This window comes from Pleuronectes platessa, chromosome 9 (genome assembly GCF_947347685.1).
Source record: "Pleuronectes platessa chromosome 9, fPlePla1.1, whole genome shotgun sequence".
NCBI lineage: Eukaryota > Metazoa > Chordata > Actinopteri > Pleuronectiformes > Pleuronectidae > Pleuronectes > Pleuronectes platessa.
In genome coordinates, this window is record NC_070634.1 from 14497228 (window position 1) to 14524433 (window position 27206).

General features: G+C 41.8%; 1 protein-coding gene across 2 annotated transcripts in view; it reads left to right on the forward strand.

The window, feature by feature from the left end:
* elavl4 (ELAV like neuron-specific RNA binding protein 4) overlaps nucleotides 1-26436 on the forward strand; it is a 57795-nt gene extending 31359 nt beyond the window's left edge. Inside the window, exons 5-8 of one of the 2 annotated variants that reach the window (XM_053431239.1) lie at nucleotides 2007-2160; nucleotides 13398-13623; nucleotides 18795-18833; nucleotides 21765-26436. In XM_053431239.1, coding sequence (XP_053287214.1) covers nucleotides 2007-2160; nucleotides 13398-13623; nucleotides 18795-18833; nucleotides 21765-22092 — 747 coding nt within the window. In that variant the 3' untranslated portion in view covers nucleotides 22093-26436. The remainder of the gene's footprint in view (nucleotides 1-2006; nucleotides 2161-13397; nucleotides 13624-18794; nucleotides 18834-21764) is intronic. The other variant, XM_053431240.1, reaches the window with a different exon arrangement.
* The last annotated feature ends 770 nt before the right edge of the window (nucleotides 26437-27206 follow it).

Below are 27206 nucleotides of genomic sequence, written 5' to 3' on the forward strand. Positions count from 1 at the left end.
AAGCACACACACGCACCACACCACACTTTTACACAATACCGCTCACAGCTTGAGGAGGTGTTGATGGATTAGACATCTGGAGTTGGCTGACAAGGAGAGAAAATGAGGCAGAGCTGCACAGAGGAGAAAAGAGGACGGGGAAAAGAGAGGCAGAGTCTGGAAGAGCGAGAAAGGTTTAGTGAGGCGGCACGCAGGAAGGAAGGGAGGAAGGAAGTGAGTAAGGAAGGCGAGAAGAAGAAGGAGACGATCCAGTCAGCAAAAAAGGAGGGAGATGAGGAGAGGAAGACATTGGAGCTCAGCCGAGAGGCCAAAGTGGAAGATGGGTGAAAGAAAAGTGAGACATGCGAGAAAGCCAGCTGTCCCTGATCCCGCTCTCCCACCGCAGGATTTCCATGCTGCTGCTGCAGGATACGACTGCAGATCCAACATATTTGCCTGACTTTAACCTTATTTGATGACTTCTGTCTCCACATGTCAGAGGTAATGAAAGCACTGCGAGGGAAAAGCTGCTCCAGTCAGCAGCAGTCGTAATGGGATTTACACAACTTTTCCGCTGGAGTGAAACCGTGTCGGCACATGAAGATGTTGGGAAAGACGTTTGTCAAGTGAAGGTTCACGAGAGCTGCTGCTGCTGGAAGCTGCCCTGCAACAGGATGACTAGTTATTCAGGTCCCATTAAATATAACATTTACACACAGTATATTCTAGGTAGAAGAATATGAATGCCTGCAAAGTAGCATTAAAAGCTGTGTGTGTTTGTTTGATCGTGGACACGAGTGCAGTTTCTTTTTTGAATGGGCTACAAAAGCTTGACCTGGAATGATGATGCTTGCAGCTTCCATTCTGAAACTGTAAAAATGACCTGCAGTAATTGAGCCGCAAAAAAGAAGATAGTAATTTAAAATTCCTCTGAAGCCCGACTCATGAAGCAGAACCGAACTCGAGAATCAGTTGTCATGGCCAACTTATCAACCGAATGATTAGATAGAAACTTGTCCGTCTGTGACATGTGTGCAAATTACATTACATTTCATTTAGCTGACGTTTATGTCCAAATTTTTTTAGTACACTCAACATTTATGAGGGGCCAGTTAGGGGTTCACTATCTTGCCAAGGACACTTCGGTATGCAGATGGGGAAGAGTGGGGATTGAATCGGCAACCTTCATGTTGGAGAACGCCCACTCTACCCCCTAGGCCACGCCGCCCGGTGTGGCCTAGGGGGAGGAGAAGCTGAGTGATATTCAGTTGGGTTTGTGGTAACACGAGGTGTATTTATCCCCACTGTGAGATTGCTGTTGCAAGGGCAAGAATATAATGGATTGTTTGTTTGTGTACTTTCAGCGGAATTGCTTAAGTGTTACAAACAATTTACTTCAATTGCTAATTTGTAGAGTTCATGTTTTAAGTTTGACAAATATTCTAAACTGGCTAAATGAACTCTCTTCAGAGTTCACAAGGCTGAACGATGCTTGGTGAAAAGCTTAAAAGATATTTTTGGTTACTTAGTATTGGGCTAATTGCTAATTCATTTTATGTACTGAATCCACAACACATTAACTCTGGCCTTTGTAATTCATTCATGCTTTAACTCAGAGCAGTGCTTGAAATCAAGGGGCACAATGAAGAGACTTTTTGGACAAAGGCCTATAATCCTGTTCCCCTGGCCACTTGAGCCGCCCTTTCAAAATAAAACACCTGTGGTTTCGACTCAAGGGAACAAAGTTTCCTCTGCCTCGACTTAAGTGTTATCTCTCCAGTGTTCTACGCAGCTAAATCTGTTCCTGACAACGATAATCCCCAAGGCAAGGTGTGCTAAGAAAGTATTTTCCTCCTGGTGAATCCAACGACACACACCCTTGCCTCATCCAACGCACATACACGCACAAAATCCCTGACCCTCTAACACTGTAACCTTGATCCGATTTGAACTCCCTGGGATTTCATTGACTAATAAAGCCTTGATTTATTCATACGAGCCCTAACACTCTGTTTCATTCTCCACAGGTGTCATATGCGCGACCCAGCTCAGCCTCCATCCGTGATGCCAACCTGTATGTGAGCGGCCTGCCCAAGACAATGACCCAGAAGGAGCTGGAGCAGCTCTTCTCCCAGTACGGACGCATCATCACCTCCCGCATCCTCGTCGACCAGGTCACAGGTATCCATGGGGCTGCACCTCCTCTCTTTTTACACTGTGACACGGACGCTCATGATCAGGCCGACGGTGAAGGCACAAAAAAGCACAAACGCACACACACGTACACACACAGAGTACTTATATACTTTATATATTTCAAATATCTGTCATTTGTGTGATCATGTGAGAATTAGATCTATGAACACACGAGTAATATGTAGAACCAACTGCTTTTCTCGAGAAAAAATATATATAACCATTTATCCAAAGTATTTCTAGAATACGTAAATATTCTCAAATCCTACAAAATTGTACCCGATGCTCAAGTTGCAACACACTTCAGTCATACCAAAATGGCCGCCGAGTGCGTCATACTCCGGCGTACTTGTCTTCGCTAAAACTGTAAACCTGTAAACTCTGGTGCAACATTTAGGTAGGTCTCCATTTGACTGCAGCATCACATCTATGTCTTCTTCACTCTATATGTGTTGATCCTATGGAGTGTTGGAGGACACCTTCCCTTTATTCACCTTTTCACTACAGTTGATCGCTATTGTACAGACTCTGGCAGCACCCGTACCCAGGATATTGTGGCTTCATTTCTGGATAGTGGGAGGAGGTGGACATGCGCCGTCCATCTTTCCATAGAGTCTATGATCAGAGTACGTTCTTATTAATATCATAATTGGTTTGAATACTTCAGCCCAGCCCCACCATTCCACACTTAGCGTCTGTTTAAGTGAATGAACTCAGCAGACGATTGTTCTGGACCACGGCCCCGGCCTCCACGGCAAAAAGGATGATTATATTAGAGGCACAAGCTGCGTAATATACACGCTCTTTTACACATTCCACTACATCAGAAACACAGGAATGAATCACATCAGTGCATTGTGTTGCAGAAGAACCCCTCCAGCATGTCTCTTAGATCCATTTCAGGGCTTGTGCGTGTGCCTACAGGCTGCAACCTGCTCCAGTGTTATGTGCAATGTGTACTGATGAAGCAGAAAGGGAGCAGCATGCTGTAAGCCACACTAATTTGCCTAAGCAGAATAAATCACTGCTGGCAGTGAAGTGCAGGCCTGTCTGTATACACACTGAGCAGAGGAGAGGAGAGGGTGAGAGGAGAGGGGAAAGGGAAACAAAGGAGAGGAGAAAAGGAGACGGGGGGAGGAGAGGAGTGCACACGAGGAGGCAGAGAGGATGGAGGGGAAAGAGGGTGGAGATGAGCGGAGACGTGAGAATGAGAGGCAATGAGCAGAGGGAGGAGGTGAAGGGAGAGGGGCAGCAGGAGGGTAACGTAGATGAAAAACAATGGGGCCATTTCCATCCTCATCAAACACACATTTGGATGAAGTGAGCACCTCTCCTCTGCTGTCTGCCTGTTTTAACAGCTCCTGTCTGTCTCTGCAAACTAACAGAGAGGTCACACCACCACGCTGGCTGCTCACACCCAGGGGACTCCCGATACGAAACGAGACAGCCACACGCACAACATAGATTTTTCAGCTCCACAGCCCAGGCCACACATGGGGAGAAGTACAAATCTCAACGCAGGCGGGGGGGTCACGGGAAGGCAGAGGTTCTGATGCGTTCAGTATAGGTGGCGTTCACGAGATGCTGAATAATTTATAGCGTTCTTTCGTGACTGGCGCGAGGTCACTTTTCAAGTGGAGTGTTCTCGTGAGCATGTACAGATAAAGAGCTGCAGCCGTTTACTTCCACCGCTGAGAATAATATAAACACCCACATGAAAGGAAAATGCTCAATTAAGAAAACGAATGGAGTTTATTCAAATCCTCCCTCTTTTCACAACCTTTAATTTTAAGTCACCAAAGGTTTAATATTCTCACATTTCGCCCTCGGATAGTTTATTAATCAACGGTTTTCCGTCTTTACAAACATTTAATTGATCACATTTGGCACACCAATTAAACTTAACACCTTTTAGTACATGTGTTAATTTGGTTAATTTTAGAAATACCACATTTCTTTGTTGTTTTTTGGTCTGAGGTTAAAAAGCTACTTAAATTAAGTAAAAAACTAAGGTTGTCAGACGTTAACATCACTTGGCTCCAAGAGAATATCAACACTATGGGAAGGTAGAAAAATTAATTATCATCTTCGCCTAGGAGTTTATGTTTTCATAGGCGATTATTAGCAGAATTACACAAAAACTACTCAAGCAAGACAGGTGGGGCATGACCCAAGAAAGAACCCATCAATCCCAGTGTGGACCTGGATCATGGACTTTTTATTTTTACTTTCTTAAACATAGTAAGGTAAGCCATCGGTGGAAGTATGCACTCTCTGAATCCCCATCTAGTTTGATTTCTGACATGAATACCACCATTTACATGCCTCTTTTTATTACTGGGATTCATTTGAAGGTGGATATACCCTGGCAGTCCAACAATTCTGGCTCGCAGCGTTAATAGGTTTATTGGTCCTCACACACTTGAGTCCATAGAGCAGAGGTGGTTTCACACTTTGCGCCTCGACTACACTTACTGTTATCCTATTTACCCATCTGGCTCAAAACCGAAATACACAAAGATTCACACCGGCGCCCGATGCTCACACAGAGGCACAAAGATAATGCGAGCAGGAGAGAAACGTTCTGCGATGTGTCTCCGGAGGGTGAAGGATCAGCAGGAGAAAAGTTAATGATTAATTAGATGTTGGAGTTGCTGGTGATTAAAAACTGGAGGACTTTAGAAGAGCCCTGAGAGTAGTGTGCTGGCATCACTGACTCATCTCTTTCTACTCAGTTACTGCGCACACACAAGACAATACACGCATCTGCCACACACAAACACACACTTGCTGCTATTAAGAGAGAAACGGGCTGCAAATTAAAACTCCCCCATGACTGCCAAAAATGTAAGTACAGAAGAAGAAAGGAGAGACAGGAAGGCGAGAAAAAGAGGCACACACTGATTTTTGGTTTGCGTCAAACTGGATCCTGATGATTCAATAAGTGAAGTTCACTTCTGGGATTCAGAGTCGTCGGATGTCCTTGTGATGATTTTGTTCCAGTCACTTCTAAGAACACGGTCTCTTGAGTAGAAACTACAGCTATATTAACAGTTTTGATTTCAGTGATTCACTTGTGACATTATTATCCTGTGGTCCCTTGTTGCAGGTCACCGGTGACTCAGTATCCCCACATTCCAATTAATGTTTAAATTCTGTACAAAAGTAACAGCCTTGTCTATACATCGAAGACGCTGTAGAGAAGGGTGATGGACGGACAGAAATGCATAGGAACAGAACTGCGACACAAAGTCGTTGAGGAAGCCGTTCTCCAGAGCCCACTGGCAGATGGGCTGATGATCCCCAGCTCCTCCTCTGCTAAACTGGGAACATGAAGCCTGTTCTCTAAACGACCTCCTCATCAACAAGATGCACTCTGCAGTCACTCTTATGTTCATAAGGACAAAAAAGGAAATTTAGATTCATCGCTGTGAGCATCATTCAGTGGGAGGAAGCCGAGACAAAACCCACTGAAACTGCCAAATTACCCCAGAGACTCAGAGAGCGAACACCACATCGACTTGACAAGGATATCTCTCCATCTGTCCATCTCTTCCTCCGTCCCCTCACCCTCTATTGATTCCTTCTAAATGGATAAGCATATTTTGCCTCTTTATCAGTGTGAAACGTGCGAGCTGGATTCCCACTCCTGCCTTTCTTGCTTCTCCAAACCTTCAGGGAAGGAAGCCGAGCCGTGATCTCGTGCTCTGGCAGCTGGTTTAGGGTTGCCTCAATTCGAAAAAAAGATATCAGAGACAGCTTTGGATCGATAGTTAGCTATTCCCAGTTCTTCTTCCTGGACCAGTAGGCGAGCAGAGGTCAATGCTTACCTGATCATTGACCGAAAATACAATCGATCCGCAGACTTGGCTTTCATACATGGTGACTCAGATGTGAAACTTAATTGCTGCTCAGCGTGGCTGGGAAATGGCTGACGTCACGTTTCCTTTGTGTTGAACAGAGGCTAGCGATGCAACTAGTAACAAGTTGTTTGTGCCATCATTCTATGTAAGACGGTGATTTTAAACACTGATGAATGGTTGCGTGGAGTCAAGCTACAGCTGTGTGGTTGGCAGAGTTGTTCCTGATCAATATAGCATGCAAGGAGACATATTATGCTCATATCCAACTCCAAAATGTTTACATGCTCACTTCCCCCATACTGTCCAGTGCTGCTGCTCCTCCTCTCAGCCTCTGTCTGAAACACTTGGTTTTAGCTCCTGTCTCTTTAAGATTTTTTTTGTAGACCTTTCACATACATAATAACAACAAGAAAACACATTAGGAAAGAAAAACTCAAGAAGCCTGATATTTTCCTGTTAAACAAAGGGAATTTAAGGTTTTGCTGCCAAGAGACATCCACGTGTGAAGCTATGCACTTTTTTTTTGAGTATTTACTTTATTTAGTTATCAGTATATTGGAGATTACAGATATAAAATCTCAGGCGAGACCAAGACAAACAATATTATGTAAAAATGAAACTGGTTGAGAAGTTCATTACAGAAACACGCAGCAATAATATGTTGCCGTAAGTACACAGAGTGCCTTTCGGAGTTGACTTGTTTTGGGGGTATTGAGTCCAGTCGTGTAATGTTCAGATGCATATAACGTTTTTATTGGGACTCGGTGATCAACACAGGCACTTTGCAGTTAGTAACTCTGTTGGAGGCTATAAAATTTTGATTATGTTTACATGCAACAATAATGGCAGTGCTTAATAGAACCGTCTGAAGATTACGTGCCTCATGACTCACCCTGGGTAAAAGTGAACCGAAGCTATTTTAGTCAGAACAGAAGAAAGAACATCAGAAATCACACAGATGCCATCCCCTGTATTTTGGTATTTTTAGATGAGGGGAAAAAGAGAGAGAGTGAGAGAGACGTGAACAGAAGATTGATTAAAGATTATGACAGAACGAGAGAGAGAGAGAGAGAATTACTTTTAAATGTCTCAACATTAATGATCAAATTGAAATCAAATAAAATGAGTTCAATGTCTCCAAAAAAATAACTGAACAGTTTCATGTGGGCGTAGATAGATACATAGATGTTACATTATTCTGCAGTAGCATTGTGTTGCTTGCACACGATATGGTGCGCACAATGCATCACCGTGAATAATATAAGATGTGAAATATGTTCATTTAGTGGCTGCAGGATTGTCATTCATATTCGTCCTGCTCCCAAAGTTTTGGATGAGTGTAGAGATTGATATCACCTAAAGGGAGAGCTGATGATGCTGCTTTATAAATTGTAGTAAATGTGGTTCATAGATAATGGCAAAAATCTGGTTTATTGGTCAAAACAATCCAATTAAAATGTATTCTGCGAGTGGGCCCCTTGACACGCAAATAGTGATTTAAGTCACTAAAATAAGAGATATTATCATACGCCTTCCAAAGACTTTCAAATAATCCTGTTTCTGTGTATCCATGTAAAACAATGAAATCACAGCTTACATAGCACAGGCCCACTGTTGCTTCTTGTGATGAGCAGGCGCCAGAATCAATATCAATGGAAGCTATTATTGTTGATGTAAACTTCATCGCCACCTACTGGCCTAACATGTCATTTTTCTGTTCCCATCTGGACGGAGATATTTTGTTTGCTTTTTAAGCGGAGGAAAAAAAATATCAATTCAAAAATAACCACAGTAGTGTAAACAAGGTCTCAGTGATGTTTTGAATATAGTTGGTTGGTATGAGGTTAGTGTTAATCTGTTGCTGCACATTTCTGTCATGCATTTAATTTCCGCTTACTGGTGAAATCAAATTAAAAAACAATTTCTACGATCTGCACTCAATGCACTATCAAAGCCCATTTTCACCTTAAGTCCAACATCTCACTGTGCAGCCTCATCTGCATGGAGCTCTGGTCTCTCTCTCCCTCTCCTTTCACCTCTGTGCCATCCTGCCTGCTGCGCTGGTACAGAAATACCAAAACAATGTGCATTATAAGGACAGGGAGAAACCTCTTCACAGTGCTACACTTCTCCAAAACAATATAATGAAAACCAGGCACCGACGTCTCATTTCAGGGTTTCATGGTTTGATTTTTCTGTTCTTCTTGTATTCGGACCATTATTGTTTTCACGGTGTGCTTGTGAATTTCAACAACACAAGTTTTTCCTCAAAGGAATTACCCCTTTTCCGTGCAGTTGGTACGCTCCGCTTCTCTTGACTTGAATAATGCATGTTCCCCTGCAGACTGACACCACACTGACTCCCTGTTCTCCACCTGTCCAGCAGTGGAGAACAGAACGGTCAAGGTAATACAAGTGGAGAGAGCTGCACCTACTAGGTGGGATGACTGCAGCATTGACTCCAGCCATCGCTTCCCCTGTAATCTATATAGTGCACATACCGTCTCTGTGGTAGCCAACACACACACGCAGACACCGCCACGTACAGATATGCACATCGTTACGTGAGCACACACACACACACACACACACCAGACAGATGGTTGAAACTCTGCTCTGACAGAGGCTAAAGCACAGGGCACCTCCACTCTTCAAAGTCCCTGCGTCTCTCCTCTTGCTTCTTTTTCAAACGCCATCTGTACCCAGGCACACTGATGTTGCTTAAAACAAGGACATTGAATTTTTTTCCCCGCCTCTAATTAAAAGACAGCAGGAAGAGAGTTTCTTTCTGCCTCTGCCATATTATGAATCTTTTTGGAAAGGCAAGTCTAATCATTGCACACAGTTGGCACAATGTAGCTCCAGAAATAAAAGATAAAAAGGACGAGAGATGAAACGTGCAGAAATTTTTTAAAGATTTTGCCTATGTACACTGAGTGTATGGGGCTGCTTACAATAATACAGTGCACTGGATGAATACACTGTGTGTGCTTGTGAAAGGGGAAAGAAAAGGGGAAGGTAGTTCCACTGCAGCCAGGCTTCTCACCTCTCCTCTGCTCTCTTAGACGAGCAGTCACTTCCCTCTGTCAGTCAGTCAGTGTTTGGGGAAATGATAGTGGGTTTTAGAGAAAGAGCGGCTTTGTTTGGGCAGAGGCAAGCAAGAATAGCACTGTTTCCTTTCATCATCGTCCTGTTACTGTCACCTCCTAACATTATCCCCTATCACCTTCTCTCCTTTTGTCCTTTCCTGCCTCGCTCCCCACTTCTCTCTCTTTCCCTTTCTCCTTTTCATTCCTGCCTTCTCCCCCCCAGCACTGGCTTTTCACCCCCCCCCAAACCTTTACCTCCTTCTGCACCAGCCCTCCCTCCCCAGATTGAGGTAGCGTGTTATTAGTAGGGCAGCCAATGTGCCTGTGTCGGTGTGTGTCAGAGAGAGATAAGCCCAGGTAGAGAGAGTTACATAAGCCGCTGTTGATTACTTCGGAGGTTAGGGAGAGTGAGAGAGGGAGTGAGAAGCAGAAGAGGGAGAGTGAGAAAGACAGATTGCTGTACCTTAGAAAGTACATTGTGCTCTAATGTCGCCCGTATGGCTGGCTGGCGGTTGATAAGTAGACCCAGGCTTCTGGGGCTAGATGAAAGGACAAAGTCATTAGGTCGGACTCCTTATGATTGGCAGCTCACTTCATAAGATTGTTTTTGGTTGTAATGTTTAACAGGAGAAAAATCTAATAAATCTTTCTCAAGGTTTGTTACACTAATGTGGCACGGCAGCCGGGAAACAGATGAATTCACGCTGAGTGGCATGTGGATTAATGATTTCATTTCAAACTGGTTTGTTCAATTTCATCACCAAGTCGTTCTTTTCTTCATAATAATAATGGATCAGCAGACTGATCCTATTGACAAATGTTCATAGAGCTCCACACTAAAAACAAACCATCAGCCAAACTTGGTCCTTAATTAACCTGCTTGAGTCAAACATTCACCGTCCTGCTGCAAGGCATCTTTACTCTAGTTTTTCAATGTCTATTAATGGATGACAATAGAAATTGACCAGGTTGACCATGCAAAATATCGAGTCCATAACTAATTAACTGGTAGAAAGTACAATTTGCATGAGCAAGCCATATATGTTTCCAGTAGAAATCAATGAGCTTTAGTGCAAGATGTGGAATTTAGACCGTATTAATTGACGGACTATCAGTGGTGACATCGGATTTAGTGAACATGATGCATGATGGGATTGGTCAGTTGTTTCTGAGACACTTGTTTACTTCCCGTTAGCCATCAATCAATAAGTGGGGTGTATTGGCTGCATAGTTTGCAAGTGTAGCCTGCTCTAGATTTAAATGCACTAGCATTTGACACACTAATGTGACGCCTGCTGAGTTTCATGGTATAAAGATACATTCAGCTTTAGGTGTAATGTGTGGAATTATAGGGATTATGAGAATTACGAGGCTCATCACTTCCCCCTGTAGGTTCATGTAAAAGCTAAAGAATAATAATGTCAAATCATTTAGAATCATTTTCTGATCAAAATAAACTTTAAAACTTGCTTGTGCAGTTAGGGAGTTATTCAACACATTTTCATACGATTTTTAACAGACAATACAGAGCAGAACGGTGAAGTATAAGAACAATTGATGTTGATCAGTGCTGTTTGGGTTCATCGTATCGAACACGTTATGGCTTCAGAACAGTTAATGCACATTTCACACCACCATCACCGATTTCTCCTACAAAGTCCCACTGATCCATGTCCTGCTCTCTAGTGATACTAAACAGAGTACAGGGAGTTTCACAGCACAACACTGAACTGTGACTGAAGGTCGACTTCACTTCACCAAAGAAAATCAGCTCTCTTTTACTACCTGAACCTGTTCATGCTTCCAGTCGAGGCTTACCCCCTCTCCAAGTTTGAAATCTTCTGCAAGTGGTTTACATTACTTCCCCAGACTGTGGCTTTGGGAACTTGTTACAGTAACCTATAGACACAAATGGACAAGGTGGATGCAAATAGGAGATGACTGCAGTGGCGCACGCACACACACATTCATTGTTTAGCGGAATTACCGGTGATAGGGTCAATTGACTCCTTACCTGTCTCACCTCCTTACGGTGCTATTGTATCGTCAACGGCAAGAGTGGCTGTTTCACAGTTAACCAAAACTGCACACATAAAAAGGTTCAGTCTCTCTCACACACGCATACGCACTCCATTTGCAATCAGACACGGACGATTGCGAACGGTCATGGACATCTCTACTCCTCTTTTCACACTTCATTCTCAATAGCACCTCTTCAAGTCATCACTTAAGTATGTGCGTGTGTGTGTGTGTGTGTGTACGTGTGTGTACGTGTGTGTACGTGTGAGCTTGTGCCGTGCCTTCATCTGTAGGCCAAGCATTTGTCTAGAGGCCCTCCAGCCAGAACCAGTTTAGGAGCACCTCAAGGCCAAACAAGTGTGAGGATTAAAGACAAATTCAGTCCTCTCCTCTCCTCCTCTCCTCTCCTCCGTCTCGAGGAGAAAATGAATGAGCGATGCCCTCCTTCTCCTTAACTACTGCTCAGGTGTCCTTGAGCAAGGCTCTTGGAGTCACTGAGGGCCTTTACAGCAGACGACTGTTGTGAAATTGTGCACGTTCCGGTCGTCAAGGTGGAGCATGACCTAGATTCAATGCATACTATATTTACAACTTTAAATAAAGAAATACAAATGGCCATTACCAGTTATCACTAAACTGCAGCTCCCAAACAGCCCCCCCCCCCCCCCCCCCCCCCAAGCAGAGACTGCAGTTATACCTCACATTCATGATAAATACAGTAATAAATGAGTAAATTCACAGGAACATTGTTTGCACTGGTAAGATCCCATTAGGATTGTAATGTTTCTGCTTCTGACAAGCTAATTAAAATGTACAGGTACAGAAGCTGGCACAAAAGGAAGTGAGGGAGGGAAACTGAACGTCTGTCAGGAGAGAAGGAGCAAAAAAGATTAAAAAAACAACAACATTAGAATCAAACAGAATAATTTAGACTTAATTGGAGTTAATGAGATAATTCAACGATAATCCAGCGTAAAAATGCTGTGGTTCAGGTCCGCGAACTTTTCAGTGAGGGAAATAAGTTAAAGTTGTGTCCAAGTTTCTAAGGTGAGTTTTACACAATGAAGATACAAGTGATGATGTCAACTTGAAAGACAATGAGATTCTAGAGCTATTGGTGATAAGGGCCGATGTCCAGACATTGTTTTGTTGTTTTGACGGGTCTGAACTAGACCATCTCCTGCTGAAATCTGCATTTGTGAGAATATATATATTTTTTTAAATCAACATAAAGGAACAAAAAGAAGAGAAATATAATAAGCCTAGCCTAAAATAACTGTGTCCCAAGACTGCACCTTTAAGGAAAAATAAAACATTTCTTCATAAATCATTGGTTTCCAGAGAGTGCCTTTTTATGTTGCAACTTGGCTGTAAAGTAAATAACCTTGTGGTGCCTGTGTCCTGAAAGGAAAACGAGAACAAAAGGGGAAGTGAGATGGCCAAGGTGCTTCTCCAAACAAGAATTCAGGCGAGCGAGTGCAGAAAGTAAAAAAAAAAGCGATGGGAAGAGGCGATGGCATGTACAAAAATGTGGAATAACAATAAGGAGGGCTTTTTATGTGTGAGACAGAGACTGCACACAATGATGCTCAAACACAAAATTCCCCTCTTTCTCACTGCCTCTCTTTTATTCAGTCTCAGTCACACAGACATGCCTGTGTGCACACACTGTTATGTAAATAGTCTCATCGGCAGAGTGCTGCTGTCACTGAGCAAGCATCCTCTGGGCCATCTAGGCAGCCTCATTAAAACCAGGCACAGCTTCCGTTAATAGATAACAGTGCACGCAGACAAATAATATACACACACACACACATACATATATAGAGATATAGAGATATAGATATAAAGTAAAAAATGCACACAGAGCTTTCACAGACAACAGTAAAGGACCTCCCAGGAAGCACATCTCTAAATGTTCCTCTCAGGTGGCAGTCCAAAAATATCTCCGAGGTAACGGCTCAAATGTCACAGACACAATGCATGAAGAGTGTGTGTGTGGTGGACTGTGACTGGAGCCAGCTTGAAGGAGAAAATGGACTGTAAATTAACAGACGCCCAGTTGAGGTTCAAGAAAAAATGGGTTAATTGAATGAAAACTGACACACATGTTTAACAGCGTTAGACCAGGAAAACATGAAAGAAATGAAGCCTAACATACTGAACATAATGTATCTATAGACTGTCTATGTTCCCTCTAAACCTTAAAGTAAAAGGTGGCCCGTTTGTTTGTGATCTGCTGGCCCCGCAGGCGGCTCCCGAGGTGTTGGCTTCATCCGCTTTGATAAGAGGATAGAGGCTGAGGAGGCCATCAAGGGCCTGAACGGACAGAAGCCATCGGGTGCTGCCGAGCCAATCACAGTCAAGTTCGCCAACAACCCCAGCCAGAAGACCAGTCAAGCCCTGCTCTCACAACTCTACCAGTCCCCCAATCGCCGATACCCAGGCCCCCTCCACCACCAGGCTCAGAGGTTCAGGTGAGTACCGGGGCGGGACATGGTCATGAACCATGGAGGAGGTGGGACAAAGAGGAGCCGGGATGGGGTGGGAGCACTTTCAGGTTGTATAGTCAGAGGATGAAGGGTTACAAGATGCAACATGTGCTGTTTTAATGGCGCCGTTAAGATGGAGTTTCCCGACCTTTTTCAGTTGATCAGTTGTAAGGCCTCAAATTAAGTTTGTGAACCCCTTCAAAATTCTTAAGTAGTGTGACTTGATTGACTGTTCTGTCTAGAAATGTCTAAAGAAATTCTAAAGAACAGAAAGTTGTCACTGAACTGTCAATATGAAAAGATTATTCGCAGCTTAGTCATGGACGAGCTGTTTCTGCTGTTCCTGGTTATAGAAGAGTAGAAATGTGAGCTGCCATTGGTTCATTTCTACGGTTTTGAAAACAAGAACTGTAAGTATAAAAAATTGATCGTAACAAATACGGTTGGTTCTTTGATAAAAAGTTCCAAGCTACGATAACAAAAAAAAAGTGAGAAGTCAAATTCGACTTCTAAGGTGGATTTTGTTGAGAGCCTTGTGTGCGCCGAGAGAAGATTAAGTTTATGCCGTTCAGGAAATGGATGATGCAATCTGCAGCTCAAATGAAATCACTTTCTGTTTCTTGGTACAATTTAGAACAGTTAACCTTTGGTAACGTGTTTTGTTCACAATTGCAGGAATGAAACATTTTTAATCTGCTGCAGCTCTGAACTGCATCTCTACCTGAATCTCTTCCTCTCTCAATAGCGATGGCAGGGTCAAATAGTCATTCAAGCCCTAAAAAGATGGAAAACAAACAACTTCTGGGAAATTAAGTTAAAATAATTAAAAGTGATCACTATAACAACGACCTAAATTGTTGTTAAATTAACCTGGACTACTATACTCTGTTGAGTAACATTTATAGGGAACATTTAACCAGGAATTTAAGGAGATATACTTACGAAACCAATCGGCTCCTCCTATTTACCAAAATCAAATCCAGAGACATTATGATGAAACTAAGTGAAACACAAGGTGCCTTAGACACAAAGAGATTAACAATGAGAATTGGGTCACAGGGTAATTGCGGCCCAAAAGGTTGGGAATCTCCAGATTAATGTGTCTAAATGATGCATAATGGAAAGCAAGTAATATTTATTTGCCAGAAAACTTCCAAACAAGTATAAAGTGGTATGATTTATTGAAAACTGGATGCCAAAAAACAACCATGTTTGGTATGATTACATGAAATGCTGCTGTTTCTTATTCTTGCCTGAATATGAGAAAAAGTCTTGCGGTTAAAATGTACTGATATGAGTCATCAGGTCTTAAACTCGAAGGCAATTAGTCTTGGTTAACATGACAATAAATGCATTTTGATGAAGGAAACTCGTCTGTTCTAAACAACCTTCGGATTTGGAAAATGTTTGCACCAAATGTAATTTGCAGTTTTCAAACAGGGGATGTTAACGCCTACATTTGTGAGCATGAGTCACAGCAATAACGCAACTGTTCTCCTGTGAACATTCATATTCCACTAATTCATTCCCTTTTTAAAAACAGCAGGTGTGAGCTGTGCACCTGGTGCAGGTGTCAGTAAATCAGGCGATGGGAGCCCCGTGTGGGTCCACGCAGATCAGAGAGGAACTGTTCATAAGAGACTGTGGGGTTCTGTCATTCACAAATTTGTATTCACCCTCATTTCATCATGTTGTCATGGTGCCGATAATGTCCCATAATATCCCCCTCACTTCATGAGGCCTGGCCAAAAACATGGGCTTCGAAATACATCTTGTAAAACAGAAACAATCTACTTAATTTAATATGCAGTATTTGTCATTTTGAATTTAAAGCCCTGATTCTGCCAAATATAATCATATACAATGGACCATAATGTCGTAGCACAGTGTTGTAGTTTGACACATTGTCAATCTAAATTCACATACAGATGTAATTTACTCTATTAAATACTTAATAGGTCCCTGGAAGATTTAGGAAAGACCTTTGTCATTAATCCGACAAAGGTCAAATTAAAAGAAATGCTGATTTTAATTGATCTTAATTGTATTGAGTTATTATGAAGATAAAAGAAGTTTTTTGCCCAGGTCCGTTATCTCCACACCAATCCATCACTTAACTTTATATATACAGTATCTGTATATATGACATCCTACCTGTTCATTTCCTGTCACTCCCTTATGACACAAACAGCCCTTTGCTTAGTTCAAATGTTTTATAAAAAGTAGAGATTTCTTATTTCTAGGGGTCATGTTAGGTTTCCCCTCGACAATAAAAAACCAAGACGTGCAATATTACCCTCCATCCTCCAACCCAGCGAGAATGTTTACGAATTGAAAGCAGAGTGTGTGCTTATACAATTTCCTCTCTCTTTCAATAACAGTAAGCCAGTCGTGCTGTTTGCTCTCCATCAAAGTCAGAGCTTGGAAGGTATTTTTCTTCTGGAGCAGCTTCCCTGGTGTGACACCTGAGCGATGTAGCGTGGCTGTGTGTCTGTGATACGCCAAGCCAATTTACAGGCTCCGCGGGAGAGCTGTCGCTTCTCATCACAACCCACAACCGCAGGACACTACCTCACTGTGTCCCTTTTGCTCCCGCTCTCTGCTCCCAAGTCCTCCACTGAAACCGCAACACTTTAGAAGTTAGACACGTGTTCGATATGCACAGGCCGCCTTTTTTTCCCGATCTTCTAAGGACAACCATGAAAAAGGGCATTTTTAAACTCTTTTGGCAAAGTATTCTGTTAAACAGCTTCCACTGTGAACACCTTGATGAGACAAGTTAAAGCTTAAATGTTGTTTATCCATAGTGATCAACTTTAAACGCCAGCTAATACAATCCTTCTCATTCTTAAGTGCAGATATGTACATATGTAAAGCCTAAATTTAATAAGAGATGAGGAAGAATACAGAACAATCCAACTACAGTTGTCATTACCTCAATCCTCCTTGAGGGTATAACACGTGCACGCTCTCACGCAAGCAAGTGTATAAAATGCTTTTATGGTCCCTCTCCAAGATGGCAAACATAATCGAGTGAAGCCCCGATACACCGAGAACCTCGCTCATTTCCGATCCTCTGTCGTTAACTAATGGTTCTAATTAGCAAATTAGCCTTATTATATCCAGGGCAGGAGCCAATTTTAATTAAACCGATTTTTGTTTTGACAAAGAAAAGAAAAAAAAACGCCCATTCCTCCATTAACATGCATTCAGAGGGAAGCACAAAAGCCCCATTGTTTTTATTGAGCTCGGAGAGGCAGTGTGAAAAGCTGGCAGAGTGCTTGCGTGGCGAGCCGGAATCAGTGTGCATCCGTACATGTGTGAGAAAGGGAAAAGGGACGGAGAGAGAGAGAGGGAGACAGTGTGTTAGCAGCAGGTTGTTTTGTTGTGGCCCAACGGCCCGGCAGCCAGCAGATGTCTTAGTGCTTCTGGGCCTGGAGCGCCTCTCCTCTGAGCCTCCTCTCCAATTGACTCATTTACCCACAAAGCAGTCTGCTTGTTCCCTTCGACATAATGGGCTAATTACTGCTTTAATGATTCTATATATCCGCTCCTCCGCTTTTTTATGTTGTCTTAGGTGCTTTTGTACGTGTGCACTTTTCTGCTTTTGTTTAGAGAGACGGGCGCTATAATGCAGATGCACTTTTGAACCCAGTTAAAAAATAGTAGCCCTACAAAGTATTAAAAAAGTTGACTTTACATGTAAAAAATCCTCAGAGAGATCAATTTAATGTGGGGACTTCAGTGTTAGAATTATTAGAATATGACTGATAAACCAAAACCTGATTCTCTCTACCTTATGTTCTGCAAGATTTTGAAATTTATAAGGTGCTTATCAACATTTATCAGGAATCCTACCAGTAAATTGTCACTGATCGTCAGACTCCTGATTTGTTATCTCCTCCATGTAGTGTAAATTACATTTAAAACGATAACTGATGGAGCCATCTTGTTGCAGGAAAGCAAAGGCTGGTTGACTGGAAGAGACAGGGAGAAACAAAGCTGACAGTCGAGTCAAAGTCAGAGAGTTTATGGCGTTTTCAAGAGGAACGAAGCGCCAGCGGCCAGCTGTTAGTCAATAAGCCGTGGCCCCTGTCCATTAGGCCAAAGGAGTTAATAAGACATGAGACAGGCCAGACCCAAGTGAGGAATGAAGGTCATTGAGTCACCAAGCAGACTGCGTCCATCCAAATGGGCCAACATTTCGCACGGCCCACAGGCTTCTGCAGCCTGGCTTACAAACACACACACACACACACACACACTCAAGTTATCCGCAGCTGGCAGCGATGCCTGTAGCTCAAAAGCCGAAGTTATTATGACACCAGAACATTTCCCAAAAACTAACCGTTCGAGGACATCGTTTGAACCATTTCACCTAAACTGCTGACGCTCAACAGATTGACCCCAACCAGACAGACGTTCACAATTTCATGCCTAGTTTAATGTTCACTTGTGACTTTTTGGTTGTTGTCGGTCTAGTGAACATACTCAATCGTCATCACCTCTCTCGCTCACCATCATTCAAATGCCAAACCATTACACTGACAGAACTCTGGATCATTTCCTGTCATCTCTGGTGTTCTCTCAATTGAGTGAACACAATCTAAAACTAAAGTTTATGATTCCTTTTTAATTGAGCCATCAAATGTGGTCGCGAAAATTGTATGGATACCCACATGCAATTTCATAACGTAACGTAAAAGAGTTACACAGCGTAGCACTGTGGCTAGCCTAGTATCCTGGTATTGCCGGTGCCATGCTACAATCCAGCCCTGCCGCCATTAGTGCTCTGCATGTAACTGTAATACTGAACTGTGACCAGTTCACTGCCGCAGTCTTGTAAAACAATTGCACCATTCCACCTACAGTGATGACCGTAGCACTCTGCTCTTGCATTAGCTAGTGCAGGGCTACGCTGAAACCTATGAAATAGCAACAGCCGACTGGGCAAGTGCCGATGGTACTGTAGATTAATTAACTAATGATAGCATCTCCTTGTGGGGCTCCTCAGTGTAATGGGCCAACTGTAGATGGGTTTGTTTGTTCTTGAGTGAGGAGGACCATGCAGTTCCTAGAGGGACTTAACATTAGATCCATTGAGTGAGTCGACCATCTGCCCACCATTAACCCCAGAACCCTCCTTCTCTTTACAGGCTGGACAATTTGCTTAATATGGCCTATGGCGTAAAGAGGTAATTAAAAACTTCACCCAATGCCAGATGTCCATGTTGACTCAATCCTTTTTTTTCTTCTTTCTCCTTTTTTAGTTCATGTTTCGTTGTATTTTTGCAGTCACTTTGCGTTTAACAATCCGTTAAAGGTCAGCTGCATCTTTGGTTGTTTGATTTGTTTGGTTTTTTTCCTCGTCAGCTTGAGTTGGTTTTAAAATCCCACCAACAGTGTAAAAAAAGCAGTAAACAACCAGTCTTTGTTTTCAGTGGTGATGAATTTGCTTTGTTTTGATTATGACAATTGCTGGTGTTTTTTCCGTGTACTGAATGGATTTTGTTCTCTGGTGTGCAACTCCTGATTTCTAGGTGTGTGGTTTTCTACTGGATTCAGGTTCTCCTGCCTTCTCACTCCACAGTTAGAGTCTCTCCTTCGAAGCAACATTTTAAATGTGTCACATTCATTTTGTGCATTATACCTTACAATGTCATAGGACTAAGACCCTTGTACATCCACTATCAGCTATGTGTGATAGACTTAGATTTGTACAGTGGAAGTCAGAACAAAAGTAACTATTGCCCTCATTTTGTGGCAGCACGAGCGGAGACTAGCTTTCACTTGGACTTTGGATGAGGCTGGATGAACCTGGATCCCTGCTGGAAACAGGAAATGCTGTTTCACTGCAGACAGCTCCAGCTTTGGCACTGCTCTGCTCGAACTCCTTCCTATCGCCTTCATGTTTCATTTTGCTTTTCTTGCTAACATAGGTGTTACATAACCCAGAGCAGCAGTCACTGTGGTGATAGATGTTTCATGCGTTGACAGTGGCATCCTGCATGTTACGTGCACAAGGGACACATCTAAAGTTAGCTTAGCTCCTCAAACACAGAGTTTGAGCTGATGAGAAATGTTCTCTTGGCCTGTAAGTTTTTGAAACACTGGACTTCAGAATCTAGGTAGAGCTAATAGCGATGTATTTTTAACAATTACAGGTCTTTACATCATTTTGTGATCGAGAAAAATGTCAGATTCATCAGACCTGATTGCATCATTGAGCTAGAGGTGCTTTTCAGTGAAGACGGGTGTTAAGAGCTGGAAGTGGTTGAATTTAGAAAGGACAGTATAGATGTCTGGTCAGCTACACTGTTGCTATGCAACCCCTGGCCTATAACATTGGGTAGTGCTTGGTCCCACTCTGATGGGTAGGCTCACATAGTCTACACACACTCACTCACACAAACACAGGCACATACATACAAGGGCACTCATCTCCTCACCCTCATAGTCTCAGTGTTAGCTAGACTCCAAACCCTCCCACACTCATAAACCTCCTCACATATGCTTGTTTGCATACATATCAAGGTCAGTAGGAGAGGCCTGAACAGCCCAGCGTGTCAGACGAGGTCTGTTAAGATTCCACCTGCTTGATGCTAGGGAAAATATTTAAATCTTCTAAAGACAACGAAGCCAAATAGATATGTGGGAAAAATATAAAACTCTTCAACCTAAGGCCTGTGGTCGGTTTAGTAATAGGACCTATCACTTATTTAGCTGTTTCAATTATTGCCCATGTACCTCAATAGGCCTAAACATCAAAAGAAGCGGTTTTGAAGCTAATTGGTTCAATTATACCGATAAATGTCAACAACCAAAATTTTGTACTGCTCTGGTACTTATAATCAAAAAAGTCCTTTAAAGTAATTGAGATGACCGCCCTGGGAGTTTGTGTTAGTGTCCACAGCAACCACAAAAGACAGAAGCAGACTCTGCGTGACCAAAGTCATTCACGAAGGTCGTAGTGATGCCATAAATTGCTGTTTATAGTTGCTGGAGAGAAAGAGGGGTGTGGGCTCCCAATAGCAAGCTGAGCAATCGATCAGTGCCATGAGCCATGAGCTCTGGAATAGACCAGAACAGAAGACCCTGCAGACTGCGGGACGAGTGGGAGGAATACACTTTGTACCTTAATGCCACTGGGCTGTAAAGTGCTTACATTTTCCCCTTTAGTTGGCTCCATCTTACCTCCCCCCCCTTTTTCCTCAAGAAAGCTGCCTTTTTCAAGGAATCTGCAGCAAAGCGGAAATCTCAATTAAAGCACACCTAATAATGCCTGTCGCCATTTCTCAGAGGGAGGTGGCATAAGAAATGAACCTTTTTATCTCATTTACCTTTTATTTAAAACTGGGGGGAAATTTGTTCTACTTTCCCTTTCCTTTAAGCGGAAAGGCAATTAAGTGAAGTCAACTGAGGATTCAAATCTCTTGCATCACAAGAAAAGGAGAGACGATTATGAGGCGAAAGAGAACAGATTTAGCAGGCTGGTGCATGATCTTTGATGAATTTCCAGCAGTGGTTTAATTCAACAACTTCCTGCAATTTAGCTCTCAAGGACAAAAAGACAGAAACTTCATCTGCATCTCCTTCAGCAGAGACATAGTTACACTACAGATACGCCGTGCTGTCGTCAGCCTAGGCCTTTCAGGATTTAGGAGCTCAGGAAGATTTAAGAGGTACAGCAGAGATTCACATACAAAGCCATGCATTTAGACATGACATACATGCACATACATTACAAAGCCATGCATTTAGACATGCACATACAATACGAACCCCTTGTGTATGCATCCTTATTTCTGTGTTATATTGGCTTGGAGAATAGTGACTTTCTGATTGCAAATATAGCATATGAACCCTTCAAAGCTTGTTATCTTATATGGTTGTAGACAGTACTGTTTAATGCAGATGATGGTAAGCTTGTATATGCCATAGGGAGAATTCTGTTTTAAAATGTAAATATTTGTGAGGTAAAGCAAGTTGTAGAGGTTTCTTCTGGCCATTTCATGTGCAGTAGACATAAACACTGAGTTGCCCTAACCTGTTCAATTAAAATGTGCCTTCTTCTCCCTTTTCTTTCTGCTCTCCCTCCTATTCCCCTACTCTGCCTCTTCTCTTAGGTTCTCTCCCATCACCATTGACAGCATGACCAGCCTGGTGGGCATGAACATCCCCGGGCACACCGGCACCGGTTGGTGCATCTTTGTGTACAACCTGTCCCCGGATTCTGACGAGAGCGTCCTCTGGCAGCTGTTCGGGCCGTTTGGCGCCGTCAACAACGTCAAGGTGATCCGTGACTTCAACACCAACAAGTGCAAAGGCTTTGGCTTTGTCACCATGACGAATTACGACGAGGCGGCCATGGCCATCGCCAGTCTCAACGGCTACAGGTTGGGCGACCGTGTCTTGCAAGTCTCCTTCAAGACTAACAAGACACACAAGTCCTGAACTTTGACACGTAGAAGCAGTTGCCCCGCGACTCTGTCTGCTCCCAAATTGCCCCCCCACCTCCCCCCTCACCTCCCCCTTCCCTAAGCCCCTTCAGTCACGACCACTACCACCCTACAACAGCCATCCAACAGAGCAAACTCAAACTCCAACCGGAACACAAAGCAACCAACAAACCATCAAACAAATTGAACTAGAAATGGCTTATATTATAACTTTGGACCTATAAGCCAATGTTGCCTAAGTATTACAAAAATGAAATGATGAAAATGTTCATACGTTCTTGGAAGCTCCTGTGATAATGCAGGCTTCTCTTTGTTGTATATTCTTTCTGTTTGTTGTGGTTGTTAAATGATTTTTCTCTTCTGTGTAAACAGTAGCAAATCCCTGTATCCCCTTATTTCAGAGAAGAGAATGTCCTTTTTAGATTGAAACCTTTTCTCTGTCTTGATTCAGGATTTGTTTTCTTTTTGTAAATCCGGATCCACTGTCGTTAGTATTATATGCCTCCCTGTCAGTGAAAGGGAGGGGGCTCTTTTTTAAATTGGTGAACCATTCATTCATTTTTAGTGTGTATTAAAAACTTCCCCTTATCGATTCCAGATGGGATGCCACAGTCCCAGTAACTCTTATGTAGAAAAAAAAGGAATTTCTAACATTGTTTTTGTTTTGTATCGCAAACAAAACATAATGTCTTTCCTCACGGGGGTTCAGGTAGATTGGGTGAGGGAGGGGATGGGTTAGCTTTCCTGATGACACGTTCAGTAATTTAAGAAAAAAAAATAACACTGTTGCCAAAGAGAAGATCTCTTTGCTTGAAAAAAATGCGTTTAGAAAAAGATAAAAATAAAGAGAAAGAAGATCTATTTTTATAAATGATAATTAAAATAATAATTATTGAAGAATTTTTACAAGAATCTGGATTTGAAAAAAGAGAAAAATATTTTGACTGGCTAACTAGGGGGGGCCGGGGCGGGAGGGAGGGGGCACCACCTTGTCTTGTCGTTCTGCCGTGGTACTTTATAGGATCAGAGGTCGTTTGTTTTTTGGGGAATTCAAGTCGGCTGCGATTTTGTAGATGGAAGGTTTTGTGAAAAGGGATGCAAACTGAGGCAGGTGATTTTGGTAATTTTTCACATATGTGCTCGTGCGTAATTATTCAACAGCGATACCCAAAAGGGAAGGGAGAGGGGTCTTTCCGAGGCCTAACCATCCTTTTAGTCCAGAGCCCAAAGCAAGAAGACCCTTAGTCCACTTGTTTTCCTGTTTCCTGTTTGTCATCAGTCAATATGGGATATCAGTAAATAGATATATAAACATCTATCCATTTAGAGAGCATACTATACATTATCTATATCATTTTCTTCGCTCTGCGTTGGTGAACTTACATTTGAAAAGAACTTCCTTTTAGCGATCAACAGTAGGTGCTATACTACATTATTCACATATCTTAAATATCCAAGTTTGTTGTTCTATGTGTTGTTTAAAGAAAAAAAATACTTAGATGTTGGCATTGAATTGAGCTGCTGTTCTTTGTTTAATATTTGTTTATTGTTGGCCCACGGAAATCTGGTGAGACTATTTCTTAGCTGAATAACCAGATCAACGACTTAGGGCCTTGTAAGAATCACTGAACAAATTTTTTTTGGGTAATTTTTTTGTTTTTGTTTGGCTTGCTGACTTTTAGGTTTTTTGCTGAGCGTGAAACGTTTGTCAAACTTAATGATGATTAGCTAGTTCTGTTAGTCTAGATATTTGTTTCCTTAAAAAGGATCTATGACAACTGTGTCTTTATTTGCTGTGTACAAATAGATGATATATATATAAATATATATAGTCTACATTTGTTTTATAATATCTACTGTACTATCTGAGTTGTCACTGTTCTTTTGTTTGAGCTTGTCTTTTCATATGAACAACTTATTATGAAGTGGTGGTTCAGTTACTTAGAAAAACTTGTGAGGAAAATGTTCAATTGTTGTCATGTTGCTTGTGGAGAAAAAAAAAAGATTTGGATTAACTTTCAGTTAACTACCGCGGCAAAAGTATCCGAACAAAAACTTAAGAGTATAACTGTTTATTTAGCAGTTTGTTTACTTTTTACAAACTATTTATTTTTCTATTTATTTGTATTTATATATTTATTTATTGATTAATTTATCTGTGTATTTATGTATTTATTTGTTTCATTGTCTGTGTATTTGCGTGATTCTGGTACAGGGAGGGGGGCGTTTCTGAGCAAAAGGGAACAAAGCGACTAGTGGAGAGGCTCTTCCAGTAGTCCACTGCACTGAGAGAACTTTTAGTACGTTTGTGCTTTGTACCAATATATCAAAATTACAATATAAAAAAATCTAAAAGTCAAGAAAACGGAAAAAAATGTCTGGAGGGTTGGGGGGACGCTCTTCCCTTATTACTAGAAACAGTTACTCGCTATGCATAACCTAGTTAATAGTTAAATTTGCTATTGCTTTTTTCTTGTCTTGTTAAAATGAAATCTTTAGATCTTTTTCAATAAAGTTTAGTCTTAATAGAATGTTATAAACAGTCGTTCTGGTTCAATATAACCTGTGATAAGTTTGTGTAGTTCTAAAAAGCCACTCCGTCCACACCCTCCCTCCACTTACTACCGCTTTGTGATGAAACCTTATGCAAAAATGTGGGTCTGAAAGCATAGTTTTCAGTTTTCAGTAAACATTTTATATGTAACATTCAACTCTTGGAGGATTGGGCAGAGACATTTTAAAAAGGAGCAAATGCCCATTGTTGTTTGAGGGTCATTCATTGCACTGGACTAAATCGGTCAAAACCACTTAAGAGTCAAAACATATTTTTAAAACTATTCATCATGTTTTCAAATGACATACCAACAAATCTTTAAAAATGAGAAATTGTTACAAATGCACACCAACTGCTATTTACGGCAGTTGTTGTACTTATAAGAAGTACTCTGGAGGTATGAAAAGGGATTGTACCAATTCTATATTTTATATACTCTAATATGATATATATTATATATTTTGAATGGTGAAAGGTAAGGGAATGGTTCCAGAAGCATAAATATAAGGAATTGGATTTTTTTTTTGTTTGTTGTTAGGACTTGAAAACATGAAGGAGGTGTGTGGAGAGCATTTTAAACACTCAGACGCATGCTCGCATAGTACATCCTTCTCTCTCACACCTCAGTCATCTGACAGGCCGGGTCATCGGACATCATCGCCATAATCCAATCATCATTTGTACCATCCAATCACATAGTGTTCCAATGTCATAACGGCAACAAACCAACCCACCAGACCCCTTCATGCTCCCCGCCGCCGCCGGGAGCTTGAATTATGCAACGACCCCAGTAGAATGTTGTTCTGATGTGTGAACTAATTTCCTACACTGTATGACTTTTGAACTCTTACGATGCGTGCCTGTGTTCCACCTAGACCCTGTGTGCACATGTGTTTGTGTGTGTGCGCGTGCATGTTTTGTGTGCATGTCCCTTTCTGTAACTGAGTGTGCGTGTCGTGCATCTGTCCTTATCTGTTTGTTAAGCGTGGAGTACATCCAGATGTATGTACAGTATATACCTATGTTCAGTGTTTGTTATTATGTGAGTGAATGTGTGTGTGTGTGTTTGAGACTGTGCATTTGGGTCTGTTTAGTGCACATATATACAAACGTATGCGTGTGTCTCCCCGAGTGCATGTGCGTGTGTGTGTGTGTGTGAGTGTGTGTGACAAAGACAGCGAGCACGTGCAGTTGTTGAAAATGTGTGTGTGTGGACGAATGTGTGTGCATGTCAGGGTGTTTCAAACATGGGGCTGTGTCACCTCGCTCTATGCCCAACCCCTATGGCTCCCACCATCCCCTGTAGCGCCTTATAGTGGCAGCCTGCCAGTAGGAACAATGCAGCCAGTAGTGGAGGAGGGAAGGTGAACAGAGGAACTAGGCTCTTCTTGTCAGTTTTCATTTTCCTCCTGAGACGTGTTTGTTTACTATCTGAAAAATCTATAAACAAAATCTTTAAAGACAAAAAAGACGAAAAAATGTTCATAGGGCCCCATGACCGCGGCTCTCTCTACTCTCTCCTGCTTATGTTATTACTTAACAATTATCAATGATTATTATGATTAATATTATTATTATTATGATTAATATTCTTATTCTTATTATTAATCCAATTACTGCGATGAATGACTTCATGTTATCCTTGCTAGTTTAGGTCATTTCTGAAACTGGAAACAAAATAAAAATCTTGCTGTAAATGTTTGTTTTTTCTTTTTCATAAAACTGTTGTGTTTGAATTATTTGTACTTTTGAATGTTGGGACAATAAAATGAGGTGTTAAGAGCTTGGATGTTTCTTGTCGTGATGGATGGGACATGAACAAATATTTCACTCTTCACACGCTGCACACAATAATGAACATGTTTCTGATAAGCCTGAGAGGTTGTTTGCTTCTCTTTATCTACCTCTCTTTTGTAATGCTGTCAAAACATAAACATGAACGTTCTGATAACTGAAAAGCACTGAGGGTTTCAGTGAGAGTATAAAATAAGGAGTGATGACAGATGAAACAGGTGCAACAGAAAACTGGTGGGAAAATGCACAAAGACACAAGAGCAGCAGTTTCAAAATAAAACAGGGAGTCCACTCAGACTCAACAGTAGACTACATGGATACCAATAATCCAACTACTGACATTAACCTGAATAAGACATCACTATGATTATGGTGTTTACATGAGTCCCTAACAGAATATTCCAGTGTTTCATGAAGAATTTATTAAATATATGGCGGGGGAGGGGGGGGGGTTGCACATGCACAATCAAGAGACAGGTACACAGACCAAAGATGAAAAATAACAGAGAACTGCATCATAATATATACAAGTTAAGATATCTCACTTTATTTTACTCAAGAGTTTTTTTTTTATATATGGTAGCGTGCAGCAGTCAACATATTCAAATGAAAACACTGCATTCCATTCATTTTCCCCTTTCATCGTTACAGAACTTATTATAATAATGACTCATTAATGCCGTATGTCGCAAATTACTGTAAAAACTCTGATAAGATGCTTTAATGCGATTAGAACATTGTATGTCTAGACTGACTAAGAT